Source organism: Callionymus lyra, chromosome 1, assembly GCF_982586985.1.
Source record: "Callionymus lyra chromosome 1, fCalLyr1.hap1.1, whole genome shotgun sequence".
In the NCBI taxonomy this organism is placed as follows: Eukaryota; Metazoa; Chordata; class Actinopteri; order Syngnathiformes; family Callionymidae; genus Callionymus; species Callionymus lyra.
The window spans coordinates 45,444,281-45,472,072 of NC_141818.1; the positions used below are offsets into that span (position 1 = coordinate 45,444,281).

General features: G+C 38.2%; 3 protein-coding genes across 4 annotated transcripts in view; 2 read left to right on the forward strand and 1 right to left on the reverse strand.

Annotated features, from left to right (window-relative positions):
* Positions 1 to 27,792, forward strand: part of sun2 (Sad1 and UNC84 domain containing 2) — a 332,438-nt gene that overhangs the window by 181,352 nt on the left and 123,294 nt on the right. The gene's annotated exons all lie outside the window — the stretch shown is intronic.
* syngr1b (synaptogyrin 1b) lies at positions 165 to 15,934 on the reverse strand. Of its 2 annotated transcripts, none has more exons than XM_087809837.1 (4): positions 15,724 to 15,934; positions 5,267 to 5,504; positions 3,875 to 4,020; positions 165 to 2,620 (listed from the first exon to the last, which is right to left on the reverse strand). In XM_087809837.1, exons 1-4 carry the CDS (start codon positions 15,823 to 15,825, stop codon positions 2,408 to 2,410), a joined length of 699 nt encoding a protein of 232 aa, XP_087665963.1. In that variant the 5' UTR covers positions 15,826 to 15,934; the 3' UTR covers positions 165 to 2,407. The 2 variants fall into 2 exon arrangements, with proteins under 2 accessions (XP_087665963.1, XP_087665970.1); XM_087809844.1 differs by lacking the exon at positions 165 to 2,620 and adding an exon at positions 3,588 to 3,780.
* On the forward strand, positions 16,533 to 27,300 carry ift27 (intraflagellar transport 27 homolog (Chlamydomonas)). Its single transcript, XM_087785265.1, has 7 exons — positions 16,533 to 16,671; positions 16,825 to 16,904; positions 25,373 to 25,432; positions 25,510 to 25,569; positions 25,631 to 25,748; positions 26,949 to 27,058; positions 27,137 to 27,300. Exons 1-7 carry the CDS (start codon positions 16,638 to 16,640, stop codon positions 27,239 to 27,241), a joined length of 567 nt encoding a protein of 188 aa, XP_087641391.1. The 5' UTR covers positions 16,533 to 16,637; the 3' UTR covers positions 27,242 to 27,300.

A 27,792-nucleotide genomic window follows, 5' to 3' on the forward strand; every position in this document is an offset into this window, starting at 1 on the left:
AGTTGTTATTTTATTATTCAATTATATTAAAATCCTAATCAAATCCGATTTGAAAATCACCTTATCCCCTCCCAATATATAATTCTGATAAATTCAAACCACTATTTTATTGCGTTTATATCGATCATACAATGTTTCATAAAATGTAACGAAAAACAACCACATTTGTTTGATATATATCTTTATTTTCATACACATCAAAAACATATAATCTTACATTTTTTGACTCAGACTTTACTTTCGTAAGCGATACCACAGAGGAACGTCACATATTGCTACACCTACACGCGTGTACAGTACAAAGTATACATACTTCATGTCTATACATATACTTTGACAATTTTGATATTGTCACTCAATATTCTAAAATAGTTGGAATAAAAAAACAAAACAAAAAAACCCCCCCAAATATCACAATAACACTCAGATCTTTTGGTTTTTAAACAGGACTAGAATAATGCCCCCAAATTTAAGTCTTCCTTCTAACACTCTGAAATATGTATTTACATATACTCCAAGATATACATCTGGTTGTAGAAGCTCATTTAACATTTGATGGAGATTTTAATACATGCCTGCTGGATTTAGATTTTTTTTTTAGACTATTTAGTTGAATATGGAGTTTCTGTAATGAGCATAAAGTCTTAATCTTAGATGAGATTTACTCGGAAATATAAATAAGGTTGTAGCAAAAGATCTCCGCCATTTTATTACAGGTAGGTAGTTGTTACTCAGTGTAAGCTTTGGTCAAACAAATTTGATCAATACATCCATTAATAATTACATTTGGTGATTTCAGAGAATGGTTGCTCCCAGAGTATTGTCTGGAAGGCTGAAGCTGCATCTTAATTCTATTTCAAAGTTTGGATGAAATTATATTTTAGCCTCGAAGTAATCAAATATATTAAACTTTGTTTTAAAGCATTAAAATATAGGTTTGGTAGAAACAAAAAGAAATCCCTTCCTGATATTTTGGGACAGCAAATGGTACATTTGTGTGAATAAATTAGACTGCAGGCGATTTTAAATTTGGATAAATTATTATTCTTACCAGAATCCGGTTAGTCAGGTTTATATGAGTAAATACAAGATCGTTTTTTTCCATTGCGGACTTGAAATATAAAACTTTACCAACCATTAAAATAGTAAAATGACAAACAAGTGTCTGTTTAAAGTATTTAGTTTTATGTTTCCTGTTGGTATGAAACATTAAACTATCTCTAGTAACACAGATATGTAGAAAAGAAAAACAACACAACTTCTTATCGTATGGCTTTTGAAATGACTGATTCTGTAGCTTGCTGTTTGTTTGGCAGTCAGCACTGAGGCAAACGTAATAAAAACCAGCCAAGTATACAACTGCTCCCCAGCTTGTGCTGCTATCTTGTGACGCATACATGGAGCAGCTTCTCAGCTGATCAATACCATTGATCAAGAACCTTGACGCACTGACAGCAGACCTTAAATGATGAAGGCAATGTGGTCACAAGTACTGGTCGGGCAAGAGTGGAGATCTTCGCATCCGAAACAATTTCCATTGAATATTTCTGAATACTTAATCCTAGTCTTTTTTTTCAAACAATACGTTTTAAAATCTGTATCACGTGAACATGAAGGTCATTTTAATTATTATTATTTTATATTTGAATCATCTTAGTTCAGGAATCTTCTTCTCCTCAAGTGGTTTAATACTTTCATAGAAGTGACTTCTACCCTCAAAATCAAATGTCTAATCTGCAGGATTACTATGAACTCAGAAGACATTTGATTGTCTGAAGATTTATTCATTTATTTTTTTCTCCAAATGTAACCTGAGTTGTTTACACAACTCAAAAATGGACTGCGTGATGTTGCTCAATTAACCTGTTTAATTTTTGGGGATTTTTGATTTAAAGAAATTCCATTTTAAATTAAAAAAACCCATTTGGTTTCTGATTAACAGACGTGTTCACATTTTGCAAATGGCCGCAGGTGTTTTTTTTCTTTAACCTTTAATGTTTTCAGATAAAAGCTAATAATTGAATGACACATGATACAATATTAGATTCGTCTTCATGGCAGAAGCGAAACTATTGGGGGGCGATAATGGTCGAAAATTCAACATATGAAAGTGGAAGCGTTGAGATAACCGTTATCTTGAATAAAGATAAAGGAAAGACACAATTTTAAGAATTATTATATATGAATAGTTAGTTCAAGATTTGAAAACATTCCCAAAAAGTTAAGGATTACCTTCAAGCGACAGCTCATGACATCATCAACATCTGACCGCAGATTAAAAATAAAACCCTAGTAGTGATGATACCTCAGCAGTCGGGATCCATGTAAATAATATCGTCACATCTATTATAATCCGAAAAACCAACTCCGCATTGGATCTCCCTCTCGCTTCATGACCCACTTTATCTCAGTAGTCCTGACGTTGGTACCCCCCTGTTCCGTCGAAGGCTGCGTCGCTGTTGGGCGGACCCCCTCCACCGGGACTCTCCACGTCGTCGCCCCCGAAAGACGAGTACGGCGCCCCGGCAGCGTCCTGGCTGGGATCCGTGTACTCGTTGGAAAAGAGCGCGGAGTCGGCGCCGAGCTTGTACCTCTGGAAGCCCAGAAAGGCCTGCACTGCCTTGAAGGGAGGAGGACCACCGATAGAAGCAGGGGGTGTTACAGCAGGAGAGAGAGAGAGAGAAAAAGAAGGGGCTTTGATTAGTGGCTTTGAAAGCGAGTGAAACATGTTAGTTTGTCATCCGGCAAAGAGGACGAAAAAGACCAGTTTGAAGTCACAATAATGAGTCGGCTTGAGGGACAGCGTGGGAAAAGCATGTCTTCATGACGGTGTAGTACTCTTGGAAAATAGCAACATGTTAATTTGACACTCGATCAAACAGAGATATGAACCGCAGCCGATGTCTGCACCAATAAATATTGACAGTGAAGTCTTCGGTTGCCAGATAAAGTCAGGAATAGATGTTTCAAATCTAAATTTATGCCTTAATGCTTTTTAAGTGCAACTATTGTAAAAACACAACTCTCCTGACTCACTCACATGTTACATTGAAGTCATCATGACCATGTTTTGAACTTTTTGTTTTTATGAAGTTGGTCTAAAATCTGGGCGAACGAGAGGTTACGAGAGTCCATTATGACATAATAATGGCTTCACTCCTCCTCGAGCCAGCTGTAATCCTGTCCCGCTTTGTTTATACAACGAGTCCCTTGGAGGTGGAGACTTCCAGGATTGATGACACGTGACAAACATCAAGTGGGTGTGGTTATGAACAAGATTGCATCTCCAGAAAAACAGTGTTTTCAGTGGGAGGTACTAAAGATCATTTTCCAATGTAAATATTTAAATGAAAAGAGTTTTGTGAAAACAGACACTGATGATACAATAGAGTCCAACATCTATTTAAGAAACACTCAAAACTAAGCTGTCGTGTAATAAGAGACTTGTGATTCTCTAAACCACTCCTCTTTGTTGATTGTCTTTTTTCCTTCTTTTATTTGTACGGGTAATTTTAACCCCGTATATCTCAAAATGAAAGGCTAAAAACTTTATGTTGGCATATGTCGGTGGTCATCACGGTGGTACTTTAAAAATCTAAATAACAAATACATTGGGAGGTTTGGTGTTTGTAAAGTATCTGTTAATGCAAGACAAAGTGGGAAGAAAACATATAGAAATCAGACAAAAGTTTGAGGAGGCTGAGAAGAAAAGAGTTTGGTGTATTCCTCTTCAAACGACACATTCTTAAACTTCTCCATGGAGAACAGAGCCTGGAATCCCTGTGGAAAGCACCGGCAGCACAGGCGTGTGAGTTAAACATCGAACCGGGAAACGTTTTTTCTTGGTGTCAATGGATGACTTCATGCTACCTACCCAAGTGAAGATGGAGAAGAAGGAGAAGGTGATGGCTGCCCGGGCTGCATCTCCTCCCTCTTTGAGAGGGTTGTCCTCGGCCTCGCTCACCTGCCACTGGTTGGCCAAGAAGCAGAACCCGACGAACCACATGAAGGACCAGAATGCTGGACGGGAAGACAGGTGGAGAAAGTGGAACATTTCAAAATCTGATGGACTAGAAGACCATCGGCCTCCCAGAACCCTCTTGCACCATATTTAAACAAACACAGTGATACTTCTAGAAGCGAGTGTTTCTCATCATTAGACACAAGATTATATTGGTAAGGATGTTATTTTAACCATTTCAACTTGTAGTCCTCCTCAGAGCTTGTCTTTACTTCCAGGTGTGACATGACTTTAAAACAGGTCATACACATACTGTGTTTCCAGTTTGTCAAATTCATTATTAAGATCCAAGAGGCTTTTTGAACCAAGTCTTTAAATATGTTTTTTTTGTCTGGTTATACATGTTTGTCTGCAGCCAGCCTCTAGTGGACACTCAATGAACTGCATCTTTATTGGGGGGAATTCCACACTAGCTTTACTTTTCCAAATATCACTATTAGAACCTTTAAGTAAAAAGTGGAAAGTTTACAGTTTAAAGTGATAGTAAAATACAATTATATAATCTAAATTTTCTACTCACCCTCATGTCGACTAAGTTTTGGGATTATTTTGAGTAATATGTTCCTTTTTGGAGTTGTAGTCCAAAATGTATGTCCATTAAATATATGGACTGGAGCTCAGTTATCTTCATCTTCATCTTCGTCCAAAAAGACACTTACATTTTTTTTGCTTTAACTATCTTTGCAAACCAGACCATGACAACGTGAAAACCCCAAATTCACTCACATGTTTCAAATTTTGAAGTCTTTCCGAGAAGTCCCTCATCGTGACAACGCATTTAGTATATAACCTAAGATTATTTAAGATAGTTCTTCCTCTTCTGAAATCTGGGCGAACGAAAGGTTACGAGAGTGAAATCCATTATGACGTGATAATGGCTTCACTCCTCCTCCAGCCAGCTGTAATCACGCCCCGCTTTGTTTATACAACGAGTCCCTTGGATGTGGAAACTTCCCGGATCGATGACGAGCAACGAAAAACCTTGATGTTTGACCAATCACAGCAGAGTAGGTGTGGTTATGGTAAACAAGATTTATGGAGGAGTTAAAGAACATTTTCTAATGCAGATGTTTAAAATAAAAGTACAAGTACAGTAAGTAAGTAAGTAAGTAAGGAAAGTACAATAGGGGTCCACGATGGATTGGAGAGACACAACAAATTCGTATTCCTTCAAGAAATAACTACTTTTGAATGGCACATCTTTACTTCTCCATGGTTCTCTTTTAAATAGCAAAAAAGTCTTACCCGACACTCCGATATCGGCCAACACTGCCTTCTTGCGATCCTTGACGCTGCTGATCTGAGGGAAGTAGACGTCCAGAGCCAGAAAGGCAACGCAGCACAGGAAGGCCATGGAGCCCATGAAGACGCCGTAATTGCAGGCATTCTGGTTACGGTTGAAGATGCAGAACTCCTCCACCTCGTTGGGCCGGTTGATGTAGCCCTCGTTGGCGATGCAGCCGAAAATGACGATGGAGAAGAGCTGCAGCAGAGAGAGGGAGAGAGACCGATCGACGATCAATAATGATGGTGTGAGATTGACATTTTTCCAGCTCCATGAACCTGCTTGTATCACATTCTTTGTTCATCACAGCACCCAACAGTAGGACCCCCCAAACCCATAATATTCACATGTAAGGGGATTTTAAAAAACAAACAAAAAAGCAATTCAAGGAGACCAGTTTATAATTGAACGGTATAAACCCTTGTGTTATCTCAGGGTCAAGGTGACCCGAAGACAACACAGGGGATACAACAAACATATTTTTTTTCAGGCATTCGGGACAACTTGACCCTGAGATAGCACAAGGGTTTAGAGAAATGGTTTTGAAACTAGAATAAATAGGTCACTGATCTTAATCTTGTTTCTTAGCGAGATAGTTGGTTGTTGTTCAGAGCAGTGGTCCCCAAACTATTCATCATTACTTCCTAAAAGGTGTTTCATTAAGAAAAATAAAACGTATTTTCTTCGAGTAACATTTGCATGTGACGCTTCACCAGTGAAAAGTAAAGTAAAACACAAGCTCTAGAAACAAAACTTCTGTTTCTGAGTCATCATTCCATATACAGTGTATCCCAAAAGTGAGTACACCCCTCATATTTCTGCAGATATTTAAATATATCTTTTCATGGGACAACACTGAAAAAATGACACGTGGAAAGTAGTCTGTGTGAAGTTTATATAACAGTTTAAATTAATTTTTTCATCAAAATAACTCAATATACAGCCATTAATGACTAAAACCACCGGCAACAAAAGTGAGTAAACCCCTAAGAGACTACACCCTTAAATGTCCAAATTGAGCACTGCTTGTTATTTTCCCTCCAAAATGTCATGTGACTCGTTCGTGTTACTACGACTCAGGTGTGCATAGGGAGCAGGTGTGTTCAATTTTCTAGTACAGCTCTCACATTCTGTCATACTGGTCACTGAAAGTTCCAACACGGCACCCCTAAAGCTAAGAACTCTGAAAATAATCCCAACCCTTAGTCGACATTAATATAGGTAGAACATTGGTGGAATTTCATTTCTAGGTGAACTATCCCTTTAAGAACTGTCCTTTTAAAGTGCATTGAATTTGCAGGAATCCTGCTATCTTAGCTTTAAACGCTCCATACTTTTGATATAACCTTTACCCACATGGAGTTTACAACCGCCGAGGCAGACTCTCCCAAATAATCTCATAATCCAATCAGTGTACAACAAGCACTCCCAGTTCTGCTCGGCATGTGTGAAAGAGGCATAAACGACAAAAACAGAAGGCAGATTAAATCTAAAAATAATCTGACCAAAGGTTCGGCACTCAAGGCGAGGTAGAAAACGAGGAAAACAATTAGTTAAAAATACATTTTGGCAACTTTATGGCTTCCAGTTTCTTTCAGGATCAACTTTAAAATTCTGGTTCTTACTTTCAGATCTATTCATGGTCAGGCTCCTCCTTACATCACTGATCTGATCCAGCCTTACACCCCAGCTCGGGCTCTGAGGTCTGTAGATCAGAATCTACTGATGGTTCCACGCACACGGCTCAGGACCAGAGGAGAGAAATCTTTTCAGGCTGTTGCTCCTAAGCTTTGGAACGATCTTCTCTCTCTTTACGCTTGATGGATCTACTGACTCCTTTAAGAAACACCTTAAGACGTTTCTATTTGTTCAGGCTTTTCCTTGAATTTCTCGAACTCCTGTGTTGTTCTCAGTATTATCTTGATCTTTAAAGTATGTACTTTTTTGAGTATTGTTTTGATTGTCTAAGCGCTTTGTGACCTTGGTCTCGAAAAGCGCTATATAAATAAATATTACTTACTTACTTACATAAAATATGTTATAATCACAAATCTACAGAAATATACTGTATATAATCTTTTTTCAGGTCTTCCAAAATTTTTAAAGAAGATGCTGCATTTTGGAGTGTATTAAGTCAAATATTTGTAAAATAAATTTAAGTTTGTTTTGAAGACATTTCATTTACAGTAACTTTTCCATAAAAAACGTAATTTTATTTTAAATTATTTTTCTCTGAAACGGTTCATCCCCATTTATTTCCCTGCCTTTTAGATTGGGATTCGAAATATACTTCCCAGATATTACCAATGAAAATAAACAAACATTAAATTAAACGCATGAAAGGGTCAATATTCAGAAAAAAAAGAAAGGATTTCTACTTTTTAAATTCTCTGAATTTAAACTTCAAGGACACTCCAGTTGATATGCCAACTTGAACATTAAAGATTATTAAAACACAGGTAAATATAGGATTATCAAGACAATAACAATTGTAAAAGCAGAAAGTATTATTCACGACAGCAGATTGACAAGATTGTTTCTCTCTGGTCAGAAACCTTTTTATTGGTCTGCCCTTCTTTGACCCTACATCACATGCTGCCGATGCATTCAAACCTTATTTTTCTCAAAGACACAGATTAAATTTTCTGGAAACGTTTTTCAAGCTCTCAGAAAAGAGGCTGCCTTGTCCTCCCATGTTAAGTAACCGCTAATCAATTGAGAACATGGTGTGACTCTATAAAGAAGTTGAGTTAACTTCATCTGCTGTTGACGCAGCTGCTGTGGCCGTGTGCGGCAACAAAAGCAAAGTACACATCAACTCTGTCATCGCCAACCACCTCCAGGCTCTTTAATACGGCAAACACTCTTTTATTTCATATTAGTGTACGGTAAAGATTTTCTATTAGCTACGGAGAAGTGTGGATTCCAACCTCCCAACACATGCACCTGAACTGACATGATTATATAACGCCGCTCGCATGATTCACATACTTGACGCTGAAATAAAACCCAAGCATGGTCAAGGGTTGTGTTCCTCAAGGCTCTGACCTTAGAAGAAATATATATGGAATAAGTCAAGTAAATCTGAGTAAACTCGGCCTGTGTGGTCCACCGGTTGGTTTTTATTTTCGTTATCATATGAATTTTTTTATATATACCGCTTTACCAGTGAATAGCCAAAACAATACCCGGAAGGTGCGCAGCGGGAAAGTGTTTCAGTGGGGGGGACCCATTTTACTGCTGCACACCAACAACTCTGCGTCTGCACAGGAAAGTTTTGAGCTTAGAACAGCTGCCGGCGAGTGCACTTAAAGCGAATTGAATTTGCGCAAAAAAAAATTGTTTGAGTGTACAACAACCAAGACACACTCACTAAAAACAGTGGCAGTAATCTTACTCCATAGCCATCCGCCATGATATTACGTGCGTCGTTAATCCAACCCTGAAATGACTAAATGACATAATTCCGCCCACGGCGTGTCGGCTCAGTCGGCGCAGAGTCATGAAAGTGTTTGTAAACAAGTCATCCACCAGGTAATGTTCATATATAAGGCGCTCCGGATTATAAGGCACTTTTATCTGCGCCTTATATTGCGGGCAATAATTTTGGGGACCCTCCACATCCACAGCTCAATCTGTAAGTAGCAGTCAGACTTCCATTCAAGCCGCTTAGGATATGGTTCCTGTAAATACTGTGGATGATAATGATGGTAAACTGCAACGATTATGCGAACCATGTTCAATAAAAATGTTCTATTTTGATTGCAACTATTATAATTCTCATATTAAACTTAATTGCTGCCACCATACTTTGAAGGGTTCATGATTTTTCCTGTGACATGAAAACAATCATGATACAGTCCTTATGACAGTAGAATGAATCAACTGCAGTAGTTGTTTTATTTATCAATTACTGCAGAAAATACCGTCAAATACAGTGAAACCGATATTTGTTTTTATTATAACATGGTGGAAAAGGCTTCGGCCTATTTTTACTTGACAAACTCTGTCAGTGCAAATGTGCGTAAGAAACCAGGGAGGTTATGGGTGCGTTACTATTTATGGAGCGTCCTGCATCGTCCTCCCCACCCCCACCACCGCCACACCTCCCTCTTCCTCTCCCATCTTCCCTCATTACCGGGCCTGCCCTCCAGTGATCCTCAGACAAAACCAACCCACATCGTCGCACACAGTCGCAGCTCAAACAAGCTCAGGCGACTCACATGCTAAAGATATAGGTCACACCAGCGAGCGCACACATGACTGCACACACATCGCCGATCACATGAAAGAGCCGTGACTGGACGGAAAAGTACGGTGGCTGATGTAAAAAAACATTAGAAATATGAAAGAGTGGAGAAAAAATGGACTCGTATCTAGTTTGAATTTTTCCCAAAATGAGTCACGAGAAAAAAATTAAATGGCTCCTATTTTTCTTGTGCTGAATAGAAAATCTAAAAAGAAAAAAATACCTTTTTATCTAAAATGTTGATAATGAATCTGACCAAATCTCTTTTGCACAGAGAATACATTGTACTGCGCATGTGTGCAAAATCACACAATTTCGGTCCCAAAACCAAATTAGTAATTCGGTATCATTAGAGCCATAAAAAAAAAAAAAAGGAAAAAAAAACACTGGTCAAAACCCAGCTGTTTAAAAATGCTTAGACTTCTACACTTTATTTTTAAATACTTCAGTCTTTTCCTTTATTTTGTAAAGCATATTTTGTGTCGAAAAAAAAGCGCAATACAAACACAACGTCTTATTACTATCATTATTAAGATGCTAACAACCACAGAGTGAACAAAACACTCGTTGATCGACAATAGTAAGTTAGTAATAAAGTAAGTAATTAATATTTATAGAGTGCTTTTCTAGACCAGGGTCACAAAGCGCTTAAAGAATTTAAAGAAATACTCTAAAAAATATATACCAAAAAATATCAAGATAACACCAAGGAAAAACACAGGTGTCCCAGAAAATCAATAGCATTGAGCGGCTACATTTGTTTTAGCTCAACAATTTCATACCTTTTGTAGCATTTGAAATATAACAGCAAGGAGCCAAATGGAAGAGCAGGTAGCAGTTATTTTAAGTCACCACTTCTGATGGTTGGAAACATTCATCTGTATTTAAGTAAGTAAGTAAGTCATTTATATTTATATAGCGCTTTTCCAGACCAGGGTCACAAAAAAAAAAATTAACTAACTGAACTCTGAACAAATTTATTCATTTTTTTTGACATAAACCACACGCTTTTTCTCGAGTACAATCAAAAGTCTGAGCAGCTCTAGTACTTTCTGTACTTCCTCTTTTTTATTTAACTTTTCAGTAACACATTGAAATGACCCTGCGTGAGCCACTACATTTCATTTGTTTTTTTTAATAAATCTTGGAAAAAAACCCCGTAAGTTATCATGCATGTTTCTTGAAAGATGAGCATGTTCTTGCTTCAATGTTCTGATTTGATCCGAGTCCCGATCACAAGACCAGCTTCTGAAAGGAGGCACTGTGGAAAAAAAAAAACCACGGGGGTCTCTGATCTTGTGACTATCAGTGAGTGACTTACAAATTAAAACTGACTTTTCCCTTTCAGCGATTCATTCTCCTCTTTGTGTTTGAATCCATCAATTATGTTTTTTTTTTTTATTTCAAAGTCACTGTTCCGGTTCTGGTCGTCTCTCGGGACGAGTCACAAGAAAGAAGCTAAAGTATCCCGGGTGTAACTTAGCAATGCTTTAGCAGCCGACTTCATCAGAGCCGTCAGACAATCCTCATGGAGGCAACAAAACGTTGTGAGTCACTGATCACACATGAGAGTCTGAAGATAATTCAGGAAAGCTTACATGTAAATATTGTTCCGCATCTCAGCAGCAACGGAAATATGCTGTTAATCAGATTCGCTTCATTAAATAATGAACATAATGCTTTAACTTTTGCCATATTTAAAGACCACAAGACAGTTTAATGGGTTGTGATGTTATAAAAATCCAGGACCAACCCTTTTGCCCGACGTCATCATATCATATAGAAACCTGACTTTTGAGAAAATAAAAGATGTGTTATAAATTCTAACCAGATAATCTCAACAAGATTAGGTGAGTATTAGGAAATAACCAGCATGCCTTGCATTGGGGTAAACTAGTGTAGTGATCCATCTATGTTTGCTAGTAGGTCGCTGTGCAACAGGTTTTTAGCGCAATGCTATTCGATAAGAAAAGTAATACTTCTTAATGCACATATGATCAAGGGCCGACAATGGGCACTGCACCAGAGATTGGACACGTTTGGACAACACAGATTGATACTAAATTTGACGTAGATTGTCGGGAAGTTCAACTAATGTGTTGATTAAAGTGTCTCTTAAATAGATGTTGGACTCTATTGTATCCTCAGTGTGTTTCTGTTTGTACAAAACTGTCTTTTTTGACATTTAAAAAAATCATCTTAAGCCCCGCCCACTGAAAACACTTTGCTTTTCTGGAGATGAAATCTGGTTGACCATGATCACACCCACTCTGCTGTGATTGGTCGAACGTCAAGGTTTGTCACTGCGCGTCATCAACCCTTAAAAAGTCTCTACCTCCAAGGGACTCATTGTATAAACAAAGCGGGCGTGATTACAGCTGGCTGGAGGAGGAGTGACGACGTTATTAAGCCACTCTCGTAACCTCTTGTTTGTCCAGATTTCAGACGGGGGAGAACTTAAAGTATTAACTTGAAAACATGGTTATAGTGCATCTTGGAGAGGAAGACTTTAACAATTTAAACAGGAAAGTAAGTCAGGAAAGTTGGACGTTAGTTGCCCTTTAAGGAGTTGTCCAGCTAATGTTGTCATGTAACATTTCTACAGTTGAAATGGATAAAAAAAAAGATCTTCAGATTAGACTTCTTATGTTCTTTTATCTTTACCGAGTGAACTGATGACAACATTTTCCAGTTACACTGAGTTTCTCAAATTACTTTTGCTTGGTCAGCTGATGATCTCATGAACACAATCAAAGCGTCAAGAAGGTAGAGTGGATGGCGAATCGTTGGAAATTATTCTGGTTGGTCGTGTGAATCCTCCAACATCGACACATGATGCATCTCATATAAAAGGTTTTTTTTTATCTGCATGACTCTGATTTGAAGCTGTAAATGAACTAATAGATATGATGACGTGAGGGCCCGTGCTTACGGTCCGGTAGCATTAGCCCGGACAGAAAGAAACCTGATTGTTCCTGTCACTATAGCAGCAGCTGCTCACGTAACCAGAGAAAAAAAAAGAAAAAAAGAGGGAGGAGGATGGAGAGAAGACCTTTTCAAAGTACAAGTGAAGGAGAGTCGCTGTTCTAGCAAGGTCAAATGATGCAGGAGGAGACCAGGGAGCAGCCATCAAGACCATTACCACTCGCTTCTAATGACTTCCACCAAACGTTGATAATACGACGCGTTTTAATCTGCACGACGAAGACACACCTTCATAAAGATTTGTTATTTAGCTTCATTAACACGGTCGGGCCCGGAGTGACGGTAACACTGTAGACCAGCTTCAATAGATCACGTGGAAGGATATTCAGGGAAAATAAATTGGTTTTCAATGAAGAAAACTGTGGAAACATCTGTGACAAAACCGGATCATGGGGAACTAGAACCTGGAACTAGACTCAAAAAAACAGCTTTCCTTATTCTAGAATTGTTCAAATCCTTTGACAAAACAAAAAAAATAGACCTGTGATTGAGTAAGCTAATTTTAGAGACAAATAAAAAGATTAAGTGTAATGATTAATACAGTATTTATTTGCTAGTAGGTTGTTTGTGACACACAAGGGTTGTCATTTCCTCCCTTAAAGCAGAATGAGCTACAGAAGAATTCAAGATTTTCTTTATTGTCATCCAATTTATTAAGAATAAAAAGAAAATTCCTAGGCCTGTTGTACTCTGGAATATTTCATATTTATTGGATTTGACTTATTAATAAAAGGACCCTGTACATTATTTAACATAAGTTGAATAAACTGTATTTATAAGTGTCATTAGGTAATAATAACAGTCTGTTATTTAAAACAAGCTTATCATTATCAAAAAACAAAAACAAAAAATATATATATATATATATATAAAACATGTTTAAGCTTTTTAAAATAAAATTAATAAAACATTAAATGTATATTAAACAAGCACAAACTTTACAGGAATTACAGGAAAGGGACTGTTGCCTCAGATGATATTCGGTCAAAGTCTGGGAGGTCTTACCACAGGGCATTAAAAAAATAAAAATAATCACACACCAGGGGTTCATTTGGATTTGTTTCACTCCAGTAATCCGGCCCGGGATTATGTAGATAATACTAACAAGCAGCAGTATGGGCGACAACAACCAACATTTGGAAGAGCCTCCTCATGTTTGTATGCCAACTATGTGGGATTGTTTGAATGTGTGTGTCGTTCTATTTCACATGCAACTGCCAGAATGTTCTCAGAGCTTTTTCAACCAAATAATGAATCCTGAAAATAATCTAAAGAAAGAAATCGGGGAAACGTTTACAATAGTTTTGACCCGAAATAAGCCTTGTATTAAAAAAAAGATCGAAAAACACATTTAAATACGTCATCGATTATATGCTTGCAAAAAAGCATGTTATGAGATAATTGTATCTTTTTGTTCAGGCAGAGGCAAGAAAAATGTACGATCACACAAGTTATTTATCCTTATTTATCCAGCTAGAGTATTCAAAGTATTAAAGAAATTACTACTGGATAAAATGCGCGTTTTGAGTCATTTTAAGTCACAGAAAAGCCGGAAATGATATCAAAGCAATTGGAAACTTATTTTTGTTAAAAGTTCCCTATTCAGCATAGTTTTAGGACGTTTTGATCAAATCAAATAAGTGATCATGTGTCAGGCTACGGGGTCAGAACCTAGCTTTGGTCACATGTCCCGGCATGACCACTCAAGTCCCTTTCAAGAGAAGAAATAAATCCTCAGGCTGTGGAAATTACTACCATCCTTTCACAACCAATCAGATTAATCTCTGCCAGGTATAACCAGATCAGCAAAATCATAGAAATACGGTTGAGTTAAAGAGATAAACAAAGAAACATCAGGTACATTCATTTGCCTGTGAATCTGCATCATCTGATTCTTTCATAGTGCGGCATATTAGCATGAAAACAATACTGAATTCAAGAAATAATCATAATAATACAGTTATAATATCCATTAAATTGAAGGTGGTGACAACACTTTTTATACTAATAAATAATGTACAAGAGCTGTGGGAACTAAACCGGTCCTTTGCTGGTCCTACTCTGGATGTTCCGCAGCCTCTTCCCAGAATAAAGAGGGAAAAAGACGAACATATATTTGTCGACTCTTGAAGTTCTTCCTTGTTGAACATTTATCTGCTGCATGGATGAGCCCGAGTTGACTCAACAAACTATATTTTTTGTTGATAAGCTATTTATAGTAGCGTTAGTTTTTGTAATAATGTATGATTAGCCTTTGTCTTAAACTTTTATCATCTGATATTCAGAATCGGAAACTTTGTAAACACAATGTAAGATTATTTGTGATGTCAGTACAAAGTAAATAAATAAAAAAAACTGAAATACGACCACAATAAGCAATAGAAAAACAAAACCAAGCACCATTGTACAGAATTATATTTTGCTTTACTCTTTACACCTGGGGTGGTAAATTAAAATTCTTCAAGGGCCACATATAACTATGTGAATGTTGTTAGGGGCCGTCAAGCAAAAAGAAAGACGAGAAATCCCTTTAAAAAAAAAGGCGTCATTAGGCCATGACATTTATTAAGATAAATAAACTTCAATTTAATTCTTGCATATATGAGTTTTAAAAATATAAATATATTGAGGGATTAATATATACTCACAAAATACACACACAAAGGAGGGAAAAGGGTAAATAAGTGTTATGTGTAAATGTAAATTAATAATAAATACAAAATACATTTGTTAATGCTTTCATACATGATCATACTTTGGGCGTGTTTGAAACCAGTGTTATCAACACAGAATATAGTAAAAAAGAAAATCGTGTTGTCAGTACAGAATAAAACACTTAAATATATATATATATATATATATATATATATATATATGTAATTGAATAAATTCGTTTAAAAAATAAAAATGGTGTGTCTGTACGATTGGTAGTCTGCGCCTTTCCAGTGTGACCCCAGCTTCTTGACCAGAGATGTCTCTAATGATCTCCATTATTAAGAGTAAGAAAATAATAAAATACTTGAGATTTACTTGAGTGTGTTTATGTTCCTGAGCAGAGGCCCTGGAGGGCACTTGAGATGATGGTCATGTGACTGGATGATGGTGCCCGCTCTGCGTGCATAATACATTGATTTTTTTTGTTTTAGTTTATTATAGGATCTACAATAAAAGGGGGGGACTCACCCAAGACACTATCCGGATGATGGTGGGAGGCTGCTGGAAGAAGGTGACCGGGTCGAAGGCTCCACCGGCTTTCCCGGCTCCGTACGCCTGCATCCCCTCCATGGTCCCCCCGCTGTGGTCGCAGAAGGCACCGGGTGTGTGGAGCACCGGGCTGGAGAACCAGAGGAACCTTGGATCTTTTTTTTTCTTCTTTTTGTTGCTCCTGGTCACAGACGCGCCGATGTTTTGGTGATGCTGGCGACGACGTGAACGCGCTTGTCGCGGGGGCCACTCCGAGAACAACACTTCGGGTGCGCGCGCACGTGATTCTCCGGAGCGCGCCTTGCTCTCACAGGATTGCCACGGGGAGTCATGCGCCCTTTTTTTTTCTTCTTCTTCTTCTTCTCTGCACAGATGGAAAAAACGGTGGACTAAACATGACCATGACATGTCGGCACGGATCCAAACCAGTTTAAAAATAAATCCACCATTAACTTAATAAATGAGCATAAATGTCGCTCTCTAGTGGATTAAACGAGGTAGTTTAGAAACTAATAGTAAGCAGTTATTAGTATATCCAGTTTATAAATACGCTTTTATTGTAATTGTTATATAATAACATCTTTCTGTCGCAACATATTAGTGAAAAATAAACATACAATGGCACAGACCTTACCTGGCAGACAGCGAGCAGGGCACTAAGATCCCAAATCGCATTAGCCGACGTCATGGGCGTTTGTACCAATGACGGGGCGGCGTTAGTGTCACGTGGGCTTTTCTGAGCGTCCAATAGACGCGTCGCTTTTGTGGTTGCCTGGAGACGAGCAGCGTCCATGTTGCTGAGGCTCCAAGGAAAATAGGAAATACAATTTTAAGTATTTGAAGTTTATCTGATTTACTTTAAAACGCCATTAGCGTCGATATTGTCCTGTTAGATGGTGAAGTTGAGAGCCAGGTGTCTCCTCGTCGGTAAGAGTTTGTGCTCAAGCTAAAGCTAAAGTTGCGTAAATATAGCAAATAGCTGGATTATCGTGACATTTGAATTACATTGTTGTTTACCTGAAAGTGTTTATACATTTATGTGTCACCGAGTCTGAAGTGTGTGTACGTGCCAACAAACAGGGGACGCTGCAGTCGGGAAAAGTGCCTTGTCTCGCGTGTTCCTCGGGGATGGATCTCTGTTCCAGAAGAACTATAGCATGGTAAGAAAATATCTTATTTAAAAATTAAAACGTCATCCAACAGCATGCATACGATGTTATTTTGAATTGTTTAGATCAAAGCGTTGTTTGTCATTCATATCAAGTCAAGTTCTTTTATTGTCAAATGTGCATGTATTAAGACATACAGCTTCGAAATCGTGGTTGAAAGGACTTAACAACAGACATTAAACACTTAAAACAATTAAAGACTTAAACAGACATTAATTAAGACATTCAATAAAATAAATAAACAAAAAAACAAAAAAAACAAATCAACAAACTTAAATAAAGTACAAAGTACAACATATTAAAACATTTTAAATGTAAACTAATTTAAGTTTAGGGATGTGAGCAGCAGGCGTTAAATTCTGACCTCCAGTAACAAAACCACAACTTTAATGTAGTGATCACCTTTAATACAGGTTGTCTATCAAAATGACAAAAAAAAAGTTAAATAGCTGATATACCTGTCAGTTTGCAAACAATTTCCCAAAGTATCTATCTATCTATCTATCTATCTATCTATCTATCTATCTATCTATCTATCTATCTATCTATCTATCTATCTATCTATCTATCTATCTATCTATCTATCTATCTATCTATCTATCTATCTATCTATCTATCGGTTCATATAAGCCCCTCTTTTTTCATCATGGTGGTGGTGACACGCTATAATTATATATAAAAAGAAATTGTGTTGTACTGTATTATATTTTATATAATAACAATTTAACAAGTTTAGAAGATTCTCACAAATGCCTAATATTTTCTCACATAACAAAGCCATTATAAAATAATCCACATAGTTGATTTTCAAGTTTGTTTTAACTTGTTCACTTTTGACGGATGATATCACGTTTGGATTGATTACAATTTAATTAAAATAATAAAATAAAAAAGGATTATAAGGATTATGATACATGATTATTAAAAAAAAAAAACGTGTCTTTGTTTAAAAATATGATACTTTAAAAATATAATTTATAGATTATTGCTCGATAATTAAGACAAATTATCGTCACAATTATTTTTAGCCTGGATAGTGTGCCACAGCGCCATCTGCTGGGGGCACGGCCCCACCTTCCCCTGATGTAGAGACACCACCGGTTGTAACTACGAACTGCAACTAATGGATCTGACTCCAACTAAATGTCTGAAGGTTTCCATACTTAAAGGGAACTAATGTTACCTGTAAATGTTGAAGTCTTCCTCTCCAAGATGCAGTTAGTCTCTCATCATGACAACATTTTGAACTTATTACTTTATAAACTTCTCCCCTGTCTGAAATCTGGGCAAACAAGAGGTTACAAGAGTCCATTATGATGTAATAATGGCTTCTTCCAGCCAGGTGTAATCACGCCCTGCTTTTTTTATACAACGAGACCCTTGGTGGTAGAGCCTCCCCGGGATTGATGACGTGCAGTGAGAAACATTGATGCTTGACCAATAACAGCAGAGTGGGTGTGGTTATGGTAAACGTGATTTAAGTGGGCGGGGCTTAAGATTCTTATGTCGATGTTTCATATTTAAAATAGAGTTTTTGTACAAACAGACACTGACTGACGAGGTCCAAGATCTATTCAAGAGACACTTAAATCCAAGCATTAGTTCCGCCTTAATAACCTTTTGGTTATAGTTCAGTCCATCATTTATTTCATATGTAAATGCATGAACTATATATGAGGTGAACGGTCGAGCCATCGATATTAATTCAAGCTTTACCTTTGGAGCAATGTCGTCTTTCCAATTATGAGACCGCGATGAATCATTGGAACTCCTTTCTAACCGTTTCAAGGAGCCACAGGGGGGTCCCTTCAAACTACTGCTCGAAATCACCGAAGTGCAAAACTGCATAATATCCCAATTAATGCTGAGGCTGTTGACGCTCATCTGCATTATTTATGCAGATCTACTTCGGGAGGGCGACTGTGTCATTAACCTCACCCTCTGATGTATGGGGTCATGGCTTTTAACTGATTCCCTTGGTCAATTTTTTTTCCAGGGATATCGACCGGCGGGTCTGGAATGTATTGATGACAGTTTTTTTTGCAAAGGACTGTGTTTATTCACTATAAAAGGCACCTACGTTAGATAAACTCTCCTCGTATTTATTTTCATTTCGACGCGTTAAGATCATGTTTGACAGCACAACAATGTGTCAAACAGTTTGGGAGATCCAGTGTTTTAACCAATGCTGTTTATATGTGTGTGTGTTTGCAAAGTTCATGCCTTGTCAGCACTATTAGGGATGGGCTACGAAGTGACAGCGGAGTCGATAATTAATACGGCACTTTTCTGGAAAGCACCCAGAACGGGTACTTAACAAGAACACACACTCACTGAGAGACACTGGACAATGTTCTCTGTGAGTGTTATGAGCATGAATTTATTTCAAACCTGGTTGAAAACCTCTCATCGTCTACAAATTGTATGTCGTAACGTCCTCCTCGTAGCAATCCCTCCAGGGCAGCGGAATAGAAAAATAGAAAAATGCGACTCCTGTTGTGTTATCAGTGTTATCTTGATCTTTAAAGTATATACTTTATTGAATATTGTTTTGATTGTTTAAGCGCTTTGTGACCCTGGTCTGGAAAAGCGCTATACAAATAAAAATTACTTACTTACTATTAGTTTTCAAGACGGTCTTTCTCTGTGTTATCTTGATCTTTTTAGTATATATTTTTGGAGTATTTTCTTTTGATTGTTTAAGCGCTTTGTGATCCTGGTCTAGAAAAGCGCTCTATAAATATAAATTACTTACTTACTTACTTACTTTAAAGTGTGTCAGCATTTAACACACACACTCGCGTTAGATTAGGGTTGTGAGAAAAAACTCTCTGCATGATATTTATCGCTATTTCAATATTCAACAGCAGTGTCCATTAAAAAAACAACTTTTTTTTTGCTTTCAGATGATATATAATTTTTATCATAGTCTATTTCCAAGTGCATGTAAGAAAACAAGTATTATTTTTATTTAGAATTAACATGTAAACAATATCTCTTATTTAATTTAATTTGTGTGTTTGATTTTATTAACCATTTGTATTATTTCATTTTTATATTCTGTAATACCACTGCAACATATTACAGTATTGGGTACACAACAAGTTTTCTGATTTCAAATTGTCACAGTGTTTGTTCATTTCGGTGTTGTAATTAAACCTCCGGCCACTTGATGGCAACAGTCATGAAGTCCACGGCAACTAAAGGAACAATAGAATCCTGCAAGACTCCGACGTTGACTGAGGATGAGAGGATAGCAAACGGCTGCCTTTAAATCTGATGTTTGCGCATTTTTGATTATTTCAGTTTCATTAATAAACCAAATGAGAGGAACAATCACAAGAGGTCACTAAAAGTCAGTGAACCCTAAAATTGTGGTAAAAATTGTAGCAACAAACGTTAGTATTGCATCGTGAGCTGAAATCCTCGTATCGTGAGATGAATACATCAAATCCAGTCATGAGATACGTGTATTAATACGGGCTGTAAATCAATGTTGACTACATTAGCAGGAAAAGTAGTTTGAGATCAATCCAAAAGAAAAGCGTTTGTTGTTTCAATTACCGAAGATAAAAGTTGGATGTTTCTTAAAGGTCATTTTAAAAACACATTATTGAATGACAGTTTGATTAACGGTGCCAATTCCTCCTCTTTTCCTTAACCTCCCAACCGTCTTTCATTGTTATATAATGTGACGTATAAGATGTGATCATGTGGTCCAACAAAAACCCCTAAAGTGTGTTTTATGTGGATCTTGGTGTGTGTTTAAGTCGCACTCCTCACTCTATGATAGAACAAGATGACCTCTAATGCTGTCTAACCTTTTATGGCTCCTTTCCTTATTAGCAAATGCCAATATAAAGGAATGTAGTCATTAGAAGATTACAGTGAGATAACACAGACTTGGAGACACAAGGCCACTGATCCAATATTTTTTTTTCTTCTTCTTCTGCCTGCAGTCGCTGCTGTTGCTACGCAACTGTTGATTCACACTTCAATCAAGATTTGCACTTTTGGCAATTTCTTGTTTGCTGTATCACAACAGATCATTTTCTCAAGGTCCAAAGACCAACTATCCTAATCCGCATAGATTAAACATATAAGAGCGTCAGCCATTGGAAGGGAACCGTGAATAGATGACAAAGACTATCTCCATATTTAAAGGGAGCTACTTTAAAGAAGATGTTTTAGATTATTTTGTGCGAGCAGAACCTCAAACTGTAGAATCCCTTTATATGTATTTTATTTTATTTGTTGTCTTGGACGATAGATTCCATGACGTACTGCACAATAAAATGTATGTCCATCAACTTATACTTTTGGAGAGGTTTGAATTTTTGGATAAGAAATTAGACACAAAGAATATCAATAGAGAGTAGGAACTTGAGTCTTAGGGTGTGTCCCAAATCGCGCACTTCTGCACTTTTTAGTTTGAGTGCACAAGTGTGTCCCGATGAGCAGTTTGCGAAAATGTAGTGTCCAGTGAGCACTACTAAAAAACACAACTTAATAACTTGTTTCAGTTTTGCGAAAAGCGCTGTGATGACGACTGGTTGCAATCAGTATTAAAAAGTAGTAGAAGAAGAAGCTATCGAGTCATTTCCTGTAAGTGTGTAGTGACAGAGTTTGATTTGAGATAGGTAGTTTGAGGTACTACCCTGTCGAAAATTTGCACACTGCACAAGTACGTGCACTGTAAAGCAGTGCACTTAGCGATTTTCGAGACACAGCAAAAGTGAAGCTTTACAATGAAGGAGTGGAAGCTGCCATGAAGGACAGTTGCTCTGACAAAAAAGACCACATTTTAGAAGGGCCTGAGTTAAAAATACTCAAATGTTTAAGTGTTAATGACTTGTGGGGCCGAAATTAGAAATGAGTCATGGGGAAAAGTTCATGTGAAAAAGTTAGAAGACAAAGTTGACAAGCGGAGAATAGAGAACAACGAATGTTGGTTATGTAAGTAAGTAATTAGTATTTATAGCGTGTGCTTTTCAAGACCAGGGTCACAAAGAGCTTAAACAATCAAAAAAATACCCAATAAAATAAATACTTATAATACCTTTAATAAAAAGTCAAGATAACACAAGAGTCTCAGAAAATCAAGGAAAAACCTGCACGAATAAAAGTGTCTTTAGATGTTTCTACAAGGAGTCGGGATAAAACTGGATTGAAGCGAGAAGATGAGAAGAGCGGGTGTGTCTAGAGATGGTTTAGGATGGAGGAGATTGGAAAGCCCTGATGGGAAATGCTGTGAGACAAACATGAATCAATGTTTGCTTTTGTAGTTCTGGATAAACCAAACTCTTAAACAGTTTTTTACCGTATTTTCCGCACTATAAGGCGCACTTAAAAGCCTTTACATTTCTCAAAAAACGACAGTGCGCCTTAAAATACGGAGAGCCTTACATAGGAACATTACCTGGTGGGTGACTTGTTTACAAACACTTTCATGACTCTGAGCCAGTCATCACGGGGTGGGCTTTAGGACCCACGTCACATCATGGCAGACGGCTGTGGAGTGATATTACTGCCACCAGTTTGAGTGAGTGTGTCTTGGTTTTTGAACACTCAAAATCACTCTGCTGCGCACTCAACCAGTCATACACATCCGTTCAACATGTCATACACGCGCACTCTAGCCGTCATACACGCGCTCAACTTGTCTGCTGCCCTCTCAACATTTGTCTGCTCACAACACCAGTCTCGCACGCTGCTGCTTGAAGCCTTTTAAACATCATTTGAACATTGTTACCATGGGAGTGAACTGAGTTGTCAGAAGGCTTAATAAAGTTTGACTTTATCTGACCGTTTTGTCGACATTCCCTTTAGCACAGCTGTATCTAGTGGATGCATAATGCAACCCCAGTCAAACGTTTGACTATATCTTCTATTCTATGTGCCTTATAATCCTCTGCGCTTTATTTATGAAAACAGTTGTAAAATAGGCCATTCATTGAAGGTGCGCCTTATAATCTGGTGCGCCTAATAGTGCAGAAAATACGGTACTTTTTTTAGTTCTGGATAAACCAAACTCTTTAACTGTTTATTACTCTGTTTTTATGTAGCTTTTAGCATCTGCTATTTCACTGAATATAATCGCAACTTAATTGATAGCCTCTTGAGATGAATCCTCAATTTTCTTTTTAATCAATAAATAGGTGGAAAAATTGCAAATATTTGTAATATATTTGTAAAAATGGAAATATGTTGGTCATTAATGACATTGTGACAGGTTTTTCTTTTTACTGCAAAGCGGATTCTTTTTCAGGGCAACAAACAGGCGCTATGTTTACCATTTTGAGACAGAATCTGTCGACACACTTTGGAGATTTCATCTTGTCATGATAGAATAAAAAGTGTCTGAAGATATTCCCTGACAAGTTAAAGCCACATCAAATGAATATTCTTCTGGTAAACTTCAGATGTAGGGAACGAAACACTGTGTCCTTCTCAAACTTGCTCGGCTAAGATGTATTTCTGGTGCGAAGCATGTGTTTGCTTTTGAAAGGTACATTGGGCTCTTGGCCATTCCGGTCACGTCCTACTTTTGAAAATGTCAGCCAGCCCTTTTTGCAATATACCGAGCTTATTTGTTACTAATAGGCTCTCATTGACATTCCAGCGAGAGGCTTCCTTCGCATCACTCCTGCTCATTAGAGCGGCCTGCGCTGGGCTCGCCGCAGTGTGTTCACCTTGTAATTGTGTGTGTGGTCAACAGCCCCGTCGGGGTGTTTTTCGTGAAGGGTACGCAGTGTGTGTTTCTGTGCAGTTTGGGCTTATATATTGGCATTTGACACACTCGGTTAAGTGTGAGTGCTGAACATCGGATCAATTTTGAGTTTGCTGCTGATGCGAACAGTCTCCTTCAAGGTCGCCACTGATCTTACACAAGCAGATGCGAAAGTTGAGCGAGTCCGCTCGCAACGTTCCAGACCGCTTTGAAAGTCCTTGGATCTTACGAGGAGGAAGAATCTGATTCCGATATGATGAGACGAGATGGATCAAGAGCATCTCAACCCTCTCCCCACTTTTCTTCCAAGACTGAAACAAAGTTCATTGTTTTCTCGACGATAACTTCTCTGGTTCTTATGGTAAATGGCGAAATGGCTTTTACTTAGATGGCGCTTTTCTATGCTTATTCAGCAATTCACACATTGATGGGAGTAGGCTGCGACGCAGCGCGCCAGCTCATCCATCAGGAACAATCAGGGTAAAGTGTCTCGCTCAGGGACACAACGCCAGAATTTAATCCGGAGCAGGTTTTGAACCCAAAACTTCTCAGGCCACAAGCCAACCACTCTACCATGTACCAGATACAAGGATGTAGAGTATTCCACTTGCACACAAATGTAATAAAGGAAGGAAATGTAACAACAGCGCCCTCTATGGAAAGGTCTGATATGTCATGAGACGACAAGTGGTGTGCCAAAGGTAGGGCCGACAAATATGGCCTATACACATAGAACACATAGTGACATTAATATTAATTTATTATTATTGTATTATTGTAGCATGTGTAGTGGTGGAGGAACTACTTTCCTGTCCTAAACCGTTTTTTATCCTTTTTCAGATACATTTAGTTTTTTTGTTGTGTTTATCTATTTAATTTATTACTAATATTACTTGTATTGTTATGTGTTATATGTACGTGTGTATTTTCTGTGTATACTTATATACATAATATAATATGAAAGGGACACATGGCGTGCCAAAGCATGTGATGAGATGCGCTGCGGAGGAACTACTTTCCTGTCCTGAACGGTCAAAGAACCCCCGGCGTCATTAATAAAATAAACACAACACAGAGTTCATCTAGTGTCTCGACCAGCAAAGTGGCGCGTGGTTACCGTATTTCCGCACTATTAGGCACCGGATTATAAGGCCCACCTTCAATGAATGGCGTATTTTAGAACTGTTTTCATATATAGGGCGCATAGAATGAAAGATACAGTCAAATGTGGTACAACAACAAAGTCACACTCGCTCAAAACGGTGGCAGTAATCTTACTCCAAAGAAGTCTATAATATGACATGCCTCGTTAATCCCACCCCGTGATGACTCAATGACGTAATTCCGCCCACGGCGTGTCGGCGCAGAGTCATGAAAGTGTTTGTAAACAAGTCACCCACCAGATAATGTTCATATATAAGGCGCTCCGGATTATGAGGCGCATTGTCGTTTTTTGAGAAAATTAAAGGCTTTTAAGTGCGTCTGATAGTGCGGAAAATATGGTACACTATGACGACCGAACATCAATAGCATTGGCCTTGTACGACAAAAAGTGTGCTTGTAGGTATGCCGTTTTTTATTTTCAGTGACAATGCTGTCACAGCACAATGAAAGTATGTTTTTTTCTAAATAAAACTATAGTAGCATATTTATGTGTTTAATTTTTAGTTGCTCGTTTGTTGCATGTTATCTTCTGTGACCTAAAGTGAAGTTATGTGCTTCTGTTTAGACGACAGGAGTAGAGCTGCTTACGAAAAGTGTCAACGTCCCAGAAACGAGTAACAGTGTGGTGAGTCCACCGAGACTGATCATTAAAACTGAAACTAATTCATTCAACATCATGTTATTTTTTTTGTTCCCCTGCAGGAGTTCTACATCATAGACTCCGCGGGGAAGGAGACGCTGGTGGAAACTTGTGAGAAAATGGTGAGACCTTTTTGTTCTCTTTCCTTTGCACGACAAGAGAAGTCACCGGGATGTCTCGTAGTGGGGAGATCCGTCTCTGCTGTGTCTGGTCTTCGACCTCACCAGCGAGCCGACCTTTGCCAGCTGCAGCCGCTGGATGGACAGAGTCCAGGCCCGAAGCCGTGACCTCCAGGTTCCAGGTGATGCGTCTTCTCAATGTCGACTACGTCGTACAATCTGCGAACCTGACCAAAACTGTGACTTTGTAACTTTGAACACAAAGTTTGTGAGTTTCATCCATCCATCCATCCATCCATCCATCCATCCATCCATCCATCCATCCATCCATCCATCCATCCATCCATCCATCCATCCATCCATCCATCCATCCATCCATCCATCCATCCATCCATCCATCCATCCATCCATCCATCCATCCATCCATCCATCCATCCATCCATCCATCCATCCATCCATCCATCCATCCATCCATCCATCCATCCATCCATCCATCCATCCATCCATCCATCCATCCATCCATCCATCCATCCATCCATCCATCCATCCATCCATCCATCCATCCATCCCTTCATCCATCCATCCATCCATCCCACCATCCAGCCATCTATCTACCATCCCTTCATCCATCCATTGAGCTATTCACCGCTTCATCCATCCATTCATCCCGTCACCCATCCATCTATCTACCATCCCTTCATTCATCTATTCACTGCTCCATCCATTCACACCGTCATCCATCCATCTATGTATCTACCATCCCTTCATCCATCCATTCATCTATTCACCACTCTATCCATCCATCCATTCATACCATCATCCATCCATCTATGTATCTACCATCCATTCAGCCATCCATCCATCATCCCGCCATCCGTCCATTCCTCCATCCCTTCACTCATCCATTCATTTATTCCACATCCATCCAACCACCCATCCATTCATTCATCCCCATCCATTTATTCATCCATTCATCTCTCTATTTAGGCATCTCTCTATTCATCCCTCCATCTATCAGCCATCCCTTCAATGATCAATTCAGCTACTCACCGCTCCATCCATTCTTTCGTCCCACCATCCATACATACATCCATCCCTTTACTCATCCATTCATTTGTTCCCCATCAATCCACGCATCCATATATCATCCATCCATCCATTTATTTATCCACCTGTCCAAACATCCCACTATTTAGGCATCCCTCTACATCCTGCTATTTAGGCATCCCTCCGTCCATCTATCCATCATCCATCCCACCACCTCTCCATACACCCATACCTCTATCCATTTATCCATCCATCATTTTTTGCGCTGTTGTTCGCCGAGTGAGGACGCTGCGCTTTAAGAGTCCGGGCTAAAACTTATTTTGCTTGAATTGCAGGAGTTCTTGTAGGGAACAAGTCTGACCTTTCTGGGAGGAGGGAAGTGGAGACGTCTGTGGCCCAGGAGTGGGCCCGGAACCATGGTTTGGAGTATTTTGAAACATCTGCAGTGAGTGTTTTTTTTTCACTTTAGAATCATGAAGTATATTGTCTGATTAAAAAATATATATATATATATATTTTTCAGAAGGACATGGAGAACTGTGAAGCACCGCTGCTTAGTTTGGCAGGAGCCTTTTATTCCCTCTATCAAGATCGCAGAGAGACCTTCAGTAACCTGAGTGTCAGTTAAACTCTTCATCCGGACAGATTTGTTTTTATTTTTCAAGTTAATTCAATAAATGCAGTGATCTTCAACATGTTGTCTTTACTGGTGTAAGAAATCTGTGCAATTGGACACGTCTTAAAGGATTTGAAAATATAAATAAAGGGTAGTGATGAATAAAACAAAAGTAAAAATGATTTTAAAAATTAAAAAGCATACGTAATTTGCGTTGACTTAACCAAGACAATATTTAATTTTGTTTAAAAACACTGTGTCAAATTGACACAGGCGAGCATGTTTGCTTCTATAACATATTGAACAGCTGTGGACAAATAACATTCAATTGGTATAAAGTAATAGAATAATAAAAAAGATAGATGGATGGAATTGTATTGATTCCTTAAAAAATAGAAATGGGGACATGGGTTAAAAGTTACTAAGTAAAGATGAAAAGCATTTACCAAAATTCTGCAACGTTCATCACAATGTTTCTGATGCAATATTTCTCCAAAAATGTAATTGGAAACTACAATGGCTGGATGAAAACACTTTGCAGCTAAATGTGAAACTCTGGTGAT

Bases quoted from the DNA above. Each gene is read 5' to 3' on its own strand.
- syngr1b (XM_087809837.1), bottom strand. From the start codon at position 15,825: ATGGAGGGGATGCAGGCGTACGGAGCCGGGAAAGCCGGTGGAGCCTTC. The intron at 5,505-15,723 runs GTGAGTCCCCCC...TCTCTGCTGCAG, and splicing joins TCATCCGGATAGTGTCTTGG to CTCTTCTCCATCGTCATTTT. The intron at 2,621-3,874 runs GTAGGTAGCATG...CCTCCCTTCAAG, and splicing joins TCTTCTCCATCTTCACTTGG to GCAGTGCAGGCCTTTCTGGG.
- ift27 (XM_087785265.1), top strand. From the start codon at position 16,638: ATGGTGAAGTTGAGAGCCAGGTGTCTCCTCGTCG. The intron at 16,905-25,372 runs GTAAGAAAATAT...GCTTCTGTTTAG, and splicing joins TCCAGAAGAACTATAGCATG to ACGACAGGAGTAGAGCTGCT. The intron at 27,059-27,136 runs GTGAGTGTTTTT...TATATTTTTCAG, and splicing joins AGTATTTTGAAACATCTGCA to AAGGACATGGAGAACTGTGA.